Source organism: Fukomys damarensis, unplaced genomic scaffold (genome assembly GCF_012274545.1).
Source record: "Fukomys damarensis isolate Sample0158 unplaced genomic scaffold, DMR_v1.0_HiC HiC_scaffold_25, whole genome shotgun sequence".
Lineage (NCBI taxonomy): Eukaryota > Metazoa > Chordata > Mammalia > Rodentia > Bathyergidae > Fukomys > Fukomys damarensis.
In genome coordinates, this window is record NW_022900937.1 from 2,638,034 (window position 1) to 2,652,744 (window position 14,711).

The window sequence follows — 14,711 nt, forward strand, 5'->3', positions numbered from 1 at the left end:
AGAAAAGGAAATGGAAACAGAGTCTCTGTAAATTGGGAGGGGTGAAGGGGGTGAAGGGAGGGTAGGGGTACAGGAAAAAATAAGAACAAAGATCTGTCATGTAAAGTACAAATGCCCAATGCTGAATTTCAGCATATTGTATATCTGAAATATAACAATAAACAATGAATAAAAGGTCTAAGCTGCAACATCTGGGGCATAATGTCTAATTGGAAAGGTCCAGGAGTCAGAACATTAATCATTTCGTTTATACCTTAAGACTATTATCAAAACGTGTTCATGGTAAAACAAAATTCTCTATATAAAATTAAATCAAATAGTTACATCTAAAAGAGATAGAAACCAGGAGTAAATACTTTTAAATCCCTCAAACATGACATGCATATTTATTTCTGTTTTGAAACATCTAAAGTCAAAGGTACAATTTTTAAAACCTAAAGTGACTCAAGAACAGAATGTATTCATTGAATGTTTTTTCTTCTAGGGACAAAAGTACCAAAAAATTCTCTAAAGTTAAAGCTAGTCGCACTTCATTCTTTCAAGGCAGCTACAATGAAAATAATAATTTGCATTAATTAAAAATTTTATGCAACTATTCTTGGGTGAGTCAGCTTTGCTTTCTCCCTTCCTAGAACAGAAGTATGAAATGTTTTTATGCTTCCGAGTAGTTGGATTAAATGTGCTATTTGTGGGGGGGGGTGTCAGCGTGTGTGGAAAGTCAGCAACAAATTCACATGTAAAACTTACACTGCAGACAATAAGACAAGGCCAAGACAGTGAATTCCTCAGCATTGTGGGGATGGAGTGTTAGCAAGCCAGTGGACAAAGGGAAGTCTCCAATAAACGGTACCAGAGCAACTGAATATCTGTTAAGGAAAAAACCCCAATGCCTCAAAAAGTACTTTGACATGGATCATAGTCATGAAGCAATGGTTAAGACTACAAAGGCTAAAACTGTGAAGAAAGTAAAACGTCTCAGTGTGAGGTAGGTAGTATTTCTCAGAAGTTATACAGTAAGCATCAATTGTTAAAAACTAATAAATCTGATAATACCAACTTTTTATAACTTTCCTACCAAATGCTCTTTGAAAAATGAATAAACAAGCCAACTTTGGGGAAAAATCACTTACAATGCACATAACTGTCAAATAATTTGTATTCAACAGTTTTAAAAACCCCTAAAAACTTAGGAAAAAGACATAAAGGAGTATTTGCAAATGGTCAGCAAACAAGTGGATGCCTGGCCGACAACATCCAGCATCAGGAAGATACAAATTAAAACCACAGTGTGACACTGCTTCGGGACTGAGCAGCCCACCCCACAGAGTAACCAAGCGTAGCAGGCAGCCTGGAGTGTGAGGGCCACATGGAGAACCAGGCCCCGGGGTTCCTGGGGATGTACCCTGGATGCTCCACAGCCTCTCTGCAGATCTGAGGTTTATTCACAAGCTGTACACACACCCATCGGATAACCACAGTTCCAACCCTAGGAATTCATCCAAGACAAATTAAAATGTAGAACACAAAAAGATTGTAAAAGCAAACAAACGAACATTAATAGAAGCCTAGCTCACAAGAGCCAAAAACTAGAGGGAGCCTAGGTGTCCAGCAGTGGGAGAAAGGCTGAGCAGCTGGTTCACTCCTGCCACTGGGTAGGATCTGCACTCGGGACCGTGGGCATGGGCACCACACTGCAGAGGCATGAAGCCTGGCACTGGAGCGCGAGGGGTGTGATTCCACCAGCCAGGCCCTGGAGAGCAGCGGAAGTAACCCAGGGTGATAAAACTGTGCAGAGAGGACAACACGCTGGGAAAGGGAACGGCAAACGCTCCTGGGGTGTTTCCCCCTCGAACTCATCCCACAGCACTAATCAAAACCTTCGGAGGGACTGGATGAGCAGCAAGAAGTACATGGAATGCCCTCGAAGGAGAAACCTGGGTGAGCGTTCCTCTTTCTGTGTGGTTCTCACTTGTCCCAGTTCAGGCTCATGACACCTGCACTTACCCTTGACAAAACCAACCCTCAGTTTCTTCTGAACTCTAATCCGTGTTGTTCTCCGACAGATCCCGGGGCACGAAAGTCTGCCCAACAAGGACGTGTGCAGCGCGTCCTGGGTGTCTGTGCTGCCTCCCGCCCCGAAGGCCTGAGCAGTGGCTCACCGGCTAAAGCCCCACAGTCCTTCGTCCTGAGAAACGCAGCCTGCGGGAGCCTCAGGAACCAGAGTGAGGAGCTGACCGTGGGGATTCGTGGGCAGACTCCACAGTGAAACTTGGGCAAACGAAACTGCCGGACCGTTTCTAGCTGTGTCTCCTGCAAAAGCATGAACGCTGGGGTGGGCAGGGCGTGGCTCCCCGCTGCCCGCCAGGCCCAGGAAAACCATGGCGACGACCTCTGCAGTCTCTCTGTGGTGAAGAAACCCCCAAAGCCGATCGGTCTCACTCGTGAGAGCACCGCCACCCTCCCTCCCTGCCAGAAGCACCTGCTGAGGGGGCAAAAGTGGACACAGCAGAGGGCTGAGCATAGCAGACAGGAAACTGGGGTGCTCGCCAGTCAGGCCGGGCGGATGGGGTCTGCCCCAGCCCAGGGGCCGCTGAGACCGATGGACTCTCCAGTCATGAGGCTCCTTCTCTCCACCCCTCACACAGACACCCCACAGGCACATGCATACACAAATGCGCACACACTTACACATACACTTACACGTATGTACACACACACGTGCACATGCTCATGTGCACACACATTCCACCCCACACCAGGGAAACGGGTGGCTAGACCCAGGTTAACGGCTAAGGCACTATTCTGCTAAAATCCGAATGTTGCTACTCAGGAGACTGAGGCAGGAGGATTATCAAGCCCACGTCGGGCATTTAGAGGACTCAGAACAAAATTAAAAGGCCGGGGTGCAGCACTAGAGCACTCGCCCAGCACGCGTGAGGCCCCGCATTCCATCCTCTGCGCCACAAAAGGAGTTTCTGGATGCAAATACAGAGTTAGAAAGCAAATGTTAGGGTTCAAAGACTGGACAGCTAGCGGTGTGTACGCGTGCAAAGCTCGAGAGCTTACCGAGGATCACTCTCCCTGGTGAAAAGTCGGGGCTTCTGGGAGGCGGCCGAGCCCAGTGCGGCCAGCTCTCCAGGAAGTCTGGCGGCAGCGTGCCGAGTCTGTTGCTCGACAGATCCAAGTAGGCGATGTTCTTGAGATACCTGCCCGCCTCGCTGGGCACGCTGGTGATCCGGTTATTGCGCAGGTCCAGGGTCTTCAGGCGGGGCATGTCGGCCAGCGAGGCCCAGGGGAAGGCGGCCAGCGCGTTCCCGTCCAAGCGCAGCTCGTGCAGCCCCTTCAGGTTGTAGAAGCTGCTGGGCTCCACACTGGCCAGGGCGTTGTACGCCAGCCACAGGTAGCGCAGCTCCAGCAGGTAGTAGAAGGCCTCGGCGGGGACACTGCGGACCACCGTCCTCTCGATGCGGAGCTTCGCCGTGTCCGCTGGGAGGTTGGTGGGGACTTCGTTCATGTCCAGATCATTACACAGCACAGACCTAGAATCAGACAGGGATGCAGAGGTGCTTTCAGGACCCATTTGGAAACAATGTATCAATTTTTCATTCCCTCCTTGTTACAAAATCTCTTTTTGGGGGCCTGGAAGTAGCTCAGTGGCTCCGCACCTGTCCGGCAAGCACAAGGTCCTGAGTTTGATTCCCGTTTCATTCAGGCTGGCTGACTTGGTCACTAACAATGAGTCACCCGTCTCATCCTCATCGTCGTCATATTCATTGTCACGACAACAACAAGGGTTGGGCTGAACCCCGTGAAACGGTCGCGGTCGTGTACCAAAGGACCGAGTAGAGCAGCCTCAGGCGGCTCACCCGGTGTCTCTGAGGTGCTGTCCAGGCTGGGGCAACACAGGGGGCGCCCGTCCTCGGATTTAGGGTCACAGCGGCCGAGGCAGCCTCTGGGGAGCAGCTAAGGGCCCAGCTCTACTTTCGGCCTGATCTGGATTCAGGTCTAAGCCGTGCCGCCTCCTCCGGCCAGGGGAAGCCACTTCCCACCACTCCCACCACGGCTCCCTCGTGGTGATTAATTAAAGCGGGTGTGAGGCTCTGTACCTGCCCGGCACACCACAAGCTCCCCGTAGCCATCTGCCATCACCGACAACCTGTTCTACATCTGCAATGAACATGGTCCCTGATTCTACGCCGTTTGTGCAGGGCCTCCCAGCCAGCGAGGACGAGCTGCCTTTCTAAAGCCCCAGCTGTCCAGCCCAGAGGGCGATGGCCGTGCTGAAGAATCTGCCGTGAATCCCCCGAACTGATCCTTTCTAAGAGAAAGGGACAAAGCACGCATTCACCTTAGATGCCTAAAGCCAGGCTCTGCTGTCACAGCGTGACCTGTGCGACGCTCTCCACCTAAGAGATTAGCCAGACTCGAATTTGCTCCTCCTCCACTCACCGCTGAATGGCCCTGGTCAAGCTGCTCCAAGCTCTCCTTTGTTGGCTGGGAAAGCAAGCCCGTCCCACATGGGGGTGGAAGTGCGAAGGTCCTGAGAATGTGCATTCATGTGAGAACATCCTACGTCCTACTTATCCCCCATCATACTCATCTATGTTCCGGAAGATGAACAAAAAACAGGCTTGCAGAACGCTGTCAGAATCACGACACCCAATTAGCAAATCATGACAATAAAAGTCACTCAGTAAGACACATCACATTAGATCTGCTTGTTTTTCAAGCCAGCCCACAACATAAACAGGTGAGCATCAGAGAATTCCAGCGTCCTCCACAGGCTCATCCGCCTTCCTACAGTTCCGTGAGAAAACGTTATGGAGTCATGGAAATGCTCTGGAGATGTCTTAGTCTTCATTTTATTTTACAGCTGTCACTGCTACTCTGTATCACCAGAGCGATAGGCATCTCAGTGTGCTGTGACGCAAAAGCCAGGAGGGGAAGCCGAGGATCTAGCTCCTCTTAAAAGTTAGTCCACATGTGCAGTAAATAATGCCTCTGCTCCTTGTGTGGTGTTAAGTACACAACACATCTTCGCCCCTTCTCTCATTTCCTTTCCCTCCCTTCCTTTCCCTTTCCTCCGTCTCTTGACCCCCTTCCCATTTGAGGAAAACCTACCTCCCTACAACCTATCTATTATTTGTTCTTTATTTATACTTTGGGTTTCTTGCAGAAGAGAAACTCTGCAATCTTGAAGCTTCTATGTCTGATGTATTTCACCTAACATGACGGTCTCCAGGTACTTCCAGGTGCCTCCAATTTCCTACAGGTGACTCACGTTTATCCTTCTAGATGACAGAGTAATGCTCCATTGTGTGTCAGTGCTGCACTTTGTTTATACGTTCATCTGTTGGTGGGCACAGGGGTCAACTCAGTCACTGCATCAACGCACCTCTGTGGCCACTGACAAATCATTTCATCTCAGTACAGTCTCATTTCTTCATTCATAAAATGACAAGATTAAACTGGATTATTTCCAGCATTCCTGGCAGTTGTGATATTCTATGATTTTTGTACAATTGGTCAGTAAGGAGGCCGCCTCGGGAAGGAAGCATTGCCTATAACCGTCTCAAAAGAATCTGGTTATTAACAGCTATGATTCCTGGACAGAAAGGTTTTTAACTTATTCTGTCCTTTTTACCATCTTTAACATCTCAAAAAGATACTGAAAACTGGTTGACTAAAGCTTATAAATGGCGAAACAAACCACTCAGACACAGGCTGCTAGTCATCGTAGTGATAGCACCTGCTACTGGCAGTGATGGGATTCGACCTGGTGTTGTACACGTGCAAGACAGCATCTCTACGGCTGAGCCCTGGTTATTATTTGTTTAAAGTTGTGCTATTCTTTTTAGTTGAGTCACAAATAATCTGATTTTATTCTAAAAAGTACTCTAGAAAACAAATCAAGTTTTACCCTGTTTACTAATAAGACTTCTGCTTTGCATTCAAATTCTATCTGAAAGGGGACACACATTAAAATGAGTCACCACTCTTCCTGCACAGGAAGAGGCCAAAGCAACCTACAGGTGAAATCACTGAGCCCCTGCAAGGTCTGCAACCGACTGTGTTCATTAAGCATTTTTACTCTGTCAGTTCCACTAGTTAAAATGAGAATTCTCAGCAAGGACCGCTCTCATGTCCCTCTTGAGACCTTCCTTCCCACCGTCCCACTGTGGACAGAGTAATCCTCCAGCAAGATGGGAGTCCCGACAGTAATGCCTCCCCAGCCCCGCACATTCCAGAACCAGCTTCTGAGCTGGACACACACACACGCACAAACACACACAGTGCACGGCCAGACCTCCAGAAAGAAACACTGTAGCAGCGTAAGAACGCTTTAACACAGAGTGTGCTTGAGAATTTCAAATAATTTGCAAGTTTTTGCAAGCTAAACTGCTCAGAATAAAAATGATAAGTGGACATGTATGGACAATCAGTACTAACACAATTAAACCAAAGTTTATATAAGTTAAATAGACCTCTGTTTTCTGAGAGTCAAGCAATTTGCTTTCCAAATCCAGCTGACTCAAGTGGGTATTTCTTTCATCAGAGCTCTGAGTAGCAAGGGAGGCCATACCTGGATCCTGAGCCATCATTCCTGCCGTGATAATCACAGGAACACTGAGGGGGACATGGAGAGCTCGCTCCCCGCAACAAGCCAAGCACAATGCACACACACATGAGCAGGCACATGGCTCTTCCAGAGGCTGCTGCACAGAGGAAAAGCAGACCCTGGGCATCCGGAGACCGGTGTGCCGGGAGCACGAGCCCTCAGTCAGCAGCCGCAGATTACCGGGATTAGCTGGGAGCTGTGGCTACTTAACCTTCAAGGGCATCTCGTAGGGGTCAGTGGACCCAGCCTCTCAGGAAGAGGCAGCAAAGCAACCGATCTCGAGAGGTGAAACTTCACTAGCTGCCCATGGCTACACCTGCAAAGAAAGTCCCACTAAGTCACTTTCCTGTGGGTGCAACGGTCACACCTTAAAAATACACTTGATGTTCAGAAGAACTCAGGGGCTTAGGCGGGAGCCAGGAAATTGGGTAGCTTATTTACATGCACTTTATATATTTTATTTTTTTGCATTTGCTTTTTAAAGATTTGGTTTTAAAGATAAAAGCACACGACACAAAACTGGTTTAGATTGGAGTTATCGGTGTCGTTTCGTACTAGTTACCTCCAGAAGCAAAATGAACCAAGTCCGGCTATGGGTTTTTAGGGCGAAGTCCATCCGCCCACACTAGGGCTGTAGCTGTACGAGTTCTCCAGAATGCGTGCTGTTAGCACAGGCAGTGATCTCTGCTCAAGAACATACTTATTCCACCCTAGTTTCGCAAGTTGAAGGCCCACTGTCCTATCTTTTAGTGATACTAGGCTCTAACAGGAAATAAAAATCCAATTAGTTATTATATTATAAAATCACCTCTACACACATAAACCGCTCGGGTTTCTCCCTAGCGGCACACACGGGGCTGACATCACTGGATCCAACCGCTGAGTGTCTGTAGCTGAAGGGAACACGAGGAGGTGTGGCCGGTGCTGGGGGCTGGGGGCCTGGCCTGGAAGGGACTGTGTCTTTGTGACTTTCGCGCTGCTGGGACAAAGTACGCAATACCCACAAGTTAAAACTGAGTCCAGCTCCGTTTGCAGAGGTTTCAGTCCAGAGCTGGCTGGCTCCCAGGCAGGGAAGCAGGGAGGCTTCCTTCTGACCCTTTTCATTCCATCCCGGCTATTGGCCTATACTAAAAGGCTGCCAGCTGTGCATTCGTGAAAGCAAAAATTGGAAGCAATTTAAGATGTCAGCTACTTAACAATGGTGTATTATGCTATGTCAAATCACAATTGAAAATGACAAGTGTACAAGTGTATAAATTCATTCAACATTTGACATGTATTTATTGAATGCCTACTACATGCCAGGCAGAATGTGATATTCAGAAATATTAACCATGCGATACACTGCCCATATGCTAAGAACACATGAGAAAATAAGCATACAAAAAAACCCTTCTCTGATTAAACTTCCTTTTAGTGGTGGCTTAGCTACTTTTCTCTCCATGTTGAGATAAAATACCGACACATAAAATTAAAGGGGGAAAGGTTTAGCTCATAGTGTGTAAAGGTCTCAGTCCATACTCGGCTGGCTACAAAGCAACATGGCGTGGCCGAGGAGGAATAGTTCATGGAGGGCAGACGACAGCAAAGCAACAGGAAGCCTTAACAGCCTGCCCCTTTTATCTCGTCCAGGCTACTCAGGGCGGGCCGCGCTCACACCCTTAATCCCAGTGCCCTGAGCCTAGCACTGCACCATGAATCAATCCCAGCGTCACACACTCTAGATCCAGGTGCCTCTGAAAATCCCCGCCTGTGACTGCAGGAGGCACTGGGGGAACTCCAGACACAGCCATAGCAAGTGGCAGCTATATGGAATTACATGTACAGAAGGATGGAGCTGAAATTACAGAATGCATAACGAAACTCAGAGATCACACGTACAGCCATAGAAGATATGGGTATGTGGTGACTGACACAGTTTAAAAGCAATCATGTTTACTGTTCATTTGATTTTTTTAAAAACAACAGTTAATAGTTGAGTGCACATTTTTGCAGTGCTAAAAATGCTTTTTACTCTAGCTGGGGACATTTCTGCCAATTCATTTCTGTAATGATTTATGGAGATTATTATTAATTTATTCTAAGATTAAAACTGTGGCCTGGAGACTCCAGGCAAATTACAGAGCATCGATACAGTGCAACGTGTGCCACGACAGAGAGGAAGAAAGGGACGTGTCCCGTGCACTGATTCACCAGAGGAGATGAGTGACCAGGATAGGGTTAGGGAGAGAAGCGTCACAGCACCCGGCAAACCAGCCCGAGGACCGAGGGAGCACAGGAAGAACCTGAATCTCAATAGGGCAGCGACCACCAGCTACGCTCAGTCTAAAGAGGTTCCTATTTAAACAAAGCACTGCAAAGAAACCACTGCACAAACAAAATGCTTTGATCGCGTGTGCTTTTCTCTCACTTCAGATTCATCCAGAAGCTGATGGGCTCTGAGATGCAACCATTGGTAAAGTGCTCATCGCGGGCACTGCTCGGTGAGCCTGACATTTGAACATGGCACAGACTGCCCTCCGAAACCTACAACAAAAGAGGAAAGGCCAGCGTTATCCTGCCATGGCCCGGAACCCTGAAAGCATTTACTGTGCCTTGACACCTCCAAACAGATTTTGCCTCCACTCTACCATCCACGGCTGAGGACCACTGAGAACGCCTGGGTTATAGGCATGGTACAGGTGAAGACCAACTTCGCACCATTGGTTACCAACACTGAGGACATCTAATAAAATCCATACCTAGCTATTTTACAAGGATGCCTTACATGTCAAGTGCGATGAGTGATTTTTCTGAACTAGGGAGCAGGTTCATCCACCTGGCCATTGTTGACCTTGAGGGCTTGAGAATGCCTGACCTTTCCCAGGGAACTTCCAGCAAGCTCTGAATTTCAAATGTATTCTTTATTCTTAATCTGGGACGTTTGGCCTTGAAGTTGTTGGGTTTCCTCACACACCTGCACCTAAGCTGCTCTCCTAAGCTCGTACATGAATACCCACTTAACAGAAGCAGCACTGGCATTCCAGATCAAATTTCTGGTCTCTTCTGAGTACAGTACACTGTTCCATCTCCCAGCGGGACAGGAAATGGAACAATCTAGATGTTGCTGAGGCATCAGGACCAGCACTTCCCTGAGAGTCCATCAGAAGGTGGTGGGGGCTTCTCTACTATCCTGAGCAATGCCTACTCTTGAGCCCTTTGTGTTAACACTGGATTCTTGTCTTGCATTTGAACGTCTTCTGTTTGATAAACGCACAACTATGCCCCCTGCTAAGAGCCCAACATCTCAGTGCCTGCTGCCTGGCAAGAGAATCACTCACTTGTTTGGAAGCCACTGTTCCATGTACTTGGGGTGGGTGACCATGCATGACCCTTAGGACTGAGCTGACAAAGGAATGAGGGGCTGGACTGGTAGAAGTCGGTTATTGGGGTGCCCAGGATATCTCCGCCACCGTGTGGGAAGAGCTTACCACAGAGCTGGAGCTCTGGGCATTAAGATCCAGGGTGCTGCTCTGGTTGGCTGAGCCAAAGAACCAGGCACCAGGCTGGAGCAAATTTCTGTCTCTTGTGTCTTAATAAGTCTGAGAACATCATGCACTTAGAATATTCTTTCTGTATCATTTTTAAAAAAGCATTTTAGACTTTACTTACTTTTTATTAGCAATAACATAAATACAAGGGTTGTAGAATGTGGAAGATTTTGCAAACAGTGGGGCTATGATGGCCATGGAGGGAGGAATCCTCTTCGGGTCACCAAAAGAAGCCCAGAAGCACACGATGGAGTAAGGGGACCAGGCCACCAGAAACATCAGAATCATCACCACAGACATCTGGAAAAGAAGCACATTTGCCATGCACAGCATCGAGAACATTTAAATGCTGAATAGAGCTAAGATAGCATAAAATTATCTGGATTGGAATTTGAGTACGTTCCTATAGGTTACGACACGAAGAAAATGGTGGAGTGTTTGCCTTTACTGCTCTTTGTTTAGGGGCCTGAAATCATCTAGGATAACAAGAGCCTAGCAGATGGTGGGTGTGGTGAGCTTTTAAGAATGGTTTACACAGGTTAAAAAGCCTCTCTCTCTCTCTCTCTCTCTCTCTCTCTCTCTCTCTCCCCTTAGATGACTGTCTAAAAAAGCATTTTCTAAATTCAGCCTGCAAGTAAAGTCCTATCTTGAGCTCAGTGAATTCTACCACAGGCCATTTGAACTGAATATATCTTACATACAATGCGGATAATTTTGTAAAGGAGTTCCTTTGCATCTTGTTTAAATGGAGAAATAATGATTTTCTCCCTCATGACACTCCACTACAATGATGAAAAATAATCAAAAAAACATAAACTCATAAGTACAGAGAATCAAAGATTAGACAATAGCTTGCTTCTTAAACAAATAATAACTGCTGGACAAATGGTGAATTACTTATTAGACCTGAGAAGGGTTAAAAAAAATATAAGAAAATGTTGAAAATAGCAAGCAGTGAGGGAACCCAAGTGCAGACTCACCCTTTCTATAGAACCACAGAAGTCTAAGAACAGAAGGTAAGAGGTAGCTCTGAACGGCAGGAAGGGGCTGCACGTGGAACTCAAAGAGGAAGAACTGATTGGAATCTGCAAAAAGAAGCAATCAGACTCCAAAGCCCCTCTCTAGGTCCTGACTCCACTCAGGGACTGCTTCTTCCTTTCCTGGAGAATCAGAATTCTGGGAGCTCAGCAACATGACTGAGGCAGGGATACTCAGAACCCAGGGAGCCAGACTCACGCACTGCACTGTCCAGAAAAGTGGGGCACCTGCTGCTGCTCCTCCCCACACTCACAGGGACAGGAAACACCAGTCTTCTTGGGAACTCGTGAGCCCAGGATAAAACACCTAGAGACACACTGAGAAATCCCCAAAAGAAACAACCAGGTAATGAACACATCTTGGTTGACACCCAGCTTTTCAGAGCTTCACTCCTAAATCTGGGGGACAGTTGTTGACCAGCAGACACTGAGGGAATGCTCACGCTGACAGGCAGAGGAACTCTGTGCATCCCTAAAATATGCAGGGCACCGGAATAAAATATAAGCATGTATGAAATACCACAGAAATATGGACATAGGTCCATAAAACAAGAAGAAACAATCAAAAAGTAGGAGACTGCATAAAATAACTCTCTTAACTATAAAAGTGGTTTTATCCTGAGAGAAGTGTTAAAATGTGATTAAAAAGGCTGAATGATATTGTCAGGCTGAGGGACAGATTCAAGGCAAGGAGTTCTCTAAGTGCATGGTCAGATCTTGTCTTCCATTAAAATTTTATATTTTGTTCAACATGGGTTTTACCCAAATTTTGATTTCTTAAATCACTGTATTAAACTCCTTTTTATTACTGGATTTTTGGTGCTCATTTAAATTTGTACTCCATTTAGACTTCACTGTCTTTACCCTCAACAGAGCCCTGGACATGGTTATAGAAATCTTCCAGAAACCAGAAATAAGAAGAAACAAACAAGAACACAGCCACAAAATGAACAAAAGGAGAGACAGCAGAGGAGAAAAAAATAGAAGACAAAGCCAAAAATCAATGTCAAGTTAAAGGATTTCCAGGGAAAAAGAACAGAGAAAACAGAGGGAGGAATCACTAGAGACATAATTCAAGAATGCTCCCAAAAAAGGAAGACGAGTCTCCACCCTCAATGTGTGAGACAAGTACCCAGCACTGGGAGAGTGAAGAGCCCACCATATACACCAGCATGCAAGTTAGAAGACTGAAGACCTGGAGAAGATCTCCTAAACTACCAGAAGGAACTCACAGATTACTACAAAGGCTCAGGCACCAGAATGCCAAGGCCTTTACAGCAGCCATGCAGGAGCCAAGAAGTGATAGAGAACAATCCCTTCAGAAATTTCTGATTGCTCTTTTGGTCCCCAGAATTCTAGACCAGGCAGACAATAAGTCAAATACAATAGTAGAATACAGACATTTCAGTTCCGAAGTCTTAACATTTTATGTCCTTTGGAATATCAGGATCCTTCTGGCAAATGTGGTCCACTAAATCAGAGGAAATAAACAACAACAAAAAGCAGACAAGCAAGCAGAAAAGAGAGGAGGTGATTGTGTGAAGGAACAAAGAGCAGCCACAGCTGCTACTGAAGGGAAGGCAGGGAGATGGCTTTCTACACGGCAGTCAGAGAGCAGACGTTCCAAGACACCAGGAAGGACTCTCCAGGAGGAGGACACAGGGATCCTGTCTATGATACATTTGAACCCAGGGAGAAGAGTGAGAAAGCCCATTATTTAACCAAACAATGTTCATCTGCTGAGTGTCAGAATGGAAAGTGTGGGTGTGGAATGAGATGGGTAGGCGGTGTGAAAGAGATAATCTCCATTGTCCATAGTAGAAAGCCCAACGGTGATAAAACACAGAGATATCCAAACAGTAGATGTCTATTGTAACTGGAAATACGGACACAAACACCAGGGAAAAGAGCTGGGGAGTGAGCACTGGGATGGAGGAAAGAAGACCAGGGCAGAGCCCTGCGACTCTTTCAACTACATATTGATCCAAAGCGTGATTATAAAAACTTTTCAAGGATTCTGGCTTCTCACCTTTGTTACATCCACCTGATCTGACCAGTCTCTGTTGAGAAACGTTGGGCAGTTATCAGTCGAATGATATTTGATGGATCGAGCAATGTGAAAATAGCAGTAAAACATCACTGCCAAGGGCAAGATGAAATTTACTGCAATCACTGCCATCGTGTAAGACACAAAAGATCTGAAATAAGGAAAGACAAGCGCAACTACTCATTTAATGTCCTAAATGAAGGAAGGAAAAGGGAGAGATGGCTATTACAAATAACACTGAGTTATTTTATTACTAAAATGTTGGGAATTCTATTTGGCTTTAATTTCACTTAGAGCAGGGGATGGTAAACTGTGGCCTGTAGGTCAGCCCAACCAGCCACCTGTCTTGTATTCAAACACAGCCCTGAATGTTCATTTACATGCTGCCCGGGCTGCTTTCACAGCGATGGCAGAGCCAAATGTTGTAATTTCCCTTCATGAACTAAATTACCCTCATCTCCCTGGCAAGTACAGATGAGCATCACTGTCTGGCGGGTAACTCCTTGCAGTGACTGCTCTTTTGTTGTGTGGTTGAGTGGCCTGCACCTTCGCTAAGAGTGGCCTGGTCTCTACTGACTCCCTTCCTGCTCGAGATGCTGACTCCGAGATGTGGGGGTTTGGGAATGGCAATTGGCAACCCTCATCGCTGTCTTCGGAGAGGACAGAGAAGGAAGGAGCGGCAGAGTAAGCAGGACAAACAGCACTGGGATGCTGTTGACTGCAAACAAGCATAATTCCCACTTTGTCTCCTGCATGCATCACATCATGAGGACCAAGGAAGCTTTGCCATACTCTATGAGAACCAGGATCTGAGCTTAAACATGCAGCTGGGGAAATGTAGAGTAGAGTCATGTAATTATAAAGTGTCAGCATGTGTCTTACACATCGTTTTTCCTCCAGTTTATGGTACAGGTGGTCCCCGTAGGATCTGGGGCATAACCAGCCCATCCTATGATGGGCATCAAAGCCCAAAACAGGCCATTGATCCAGGCACCCAGGATCATGCCAATGTAACTGTTGGAGGTCAGTCTTCTGCCTGTGAACAAGAATGTGGAACACTGGCATAATTAGCAATTATGGCGTTCTGTTTCATTAATGATTCAAAATTGTCATCAAGTAGACTCTTTACAAGCTACTCTAGTTCGTTCAGAACCTATATATGTGAATTTACTTTCTGAAAGCATAAATGGCATTTAGGCTGAGATCTGAGTGATAAATAAGATCAGGCAGAGGATAAGCCAGGAGAGAGGCTTTCCAGGCCAAGAAAACAGCATTTGCAAGGGTTTCAGAGTGGGAAAGGATGTGGACAGTCCTCCAAAACGAGAGTAGCCCTCATCAAAGCTGAACAGGCAGCCAGGGCTGGATCATGCAGGGCCTTGCAGGCATCTGGGTGCAGTTCAATTTTATTTAAAATATGATAGGAACTTATTGAAACTTTTGAATAAGTATTGCCAAAAAAAAAAAAAAAAAAAAAAAAA

The 14,711-nt window shown here is 46.5% G+C and overlaps 2 protein-coding genes across 3 annotated transcripts in view; both read right to left on the reverse strand.

Annotated features, from left to right (window-relative positions):
• The window catches only part of Lrit3 (leucine rich repeat, Ig-like and transmembrane domains 3), a 16,862-nt gene extending 10,004 nt beyond the window's left edge, over positions 1 to 6,858 (reverse strand). Inside the window, exons 1-2 of the mRNA XM_010641520.3 lie at positions 6,584 to 6,858; positions 3,067 to 3,539 (exon numbers count right to left, since the gene is read on the reverse strand). Of these exons, the coding sequence (XP_010639822.1) occupies positions 3,067 to 3,539; positions 6,584 to 6,699 (589 nt within the window). The 5' untranslated portion in view covers positions 6,700 to 6,858. The remainder of the gene's footprint in view (positions 1 to 3,066; positions 3,540 to 6,583) is intronic.
• Rrh (retinal pigment epithelium-derived rhodopsin homolog) overlaps positions 3,482 to 14,711 on the reverse strand; it is a 17,372-nt gene continuing 6,142 nt past the window's right edge. The window contains exons 4-8 of one of the 2 annotated variants that reach the window (XM_010641519.2): positions 14,116 to 14,269; positions 13,216 to 13,384; positions 10,271 to 10,449; positions 9,030 to 9,145; positions 3,482 to 3,539 (exon numbers count right to left, since the gene is read on the reverse strand). In XM_010641519.2, the coding sequence (XP_010639821.1) occupies positions 9,037 to 9,145; positions 10,271 to 10,449; positions 13,216 to 13,384; positions 14,116 to 14,269 (611 nt within the window). In that variant the 3' untranslated portion in view covers positions 3,482 to 3,539; positions 9,030 to 9,036. Of the gene's footprint in view, positions 3,540 to 7,872; positions 9,146 to 10,270; positions 10,450 to 13,215; positions 13,385 to 14,115; positions 14,270 to 14,711 lie in introns of those variants that run through there. The other variant, XM_010641518.2, reaches the window with a different exon arrangement.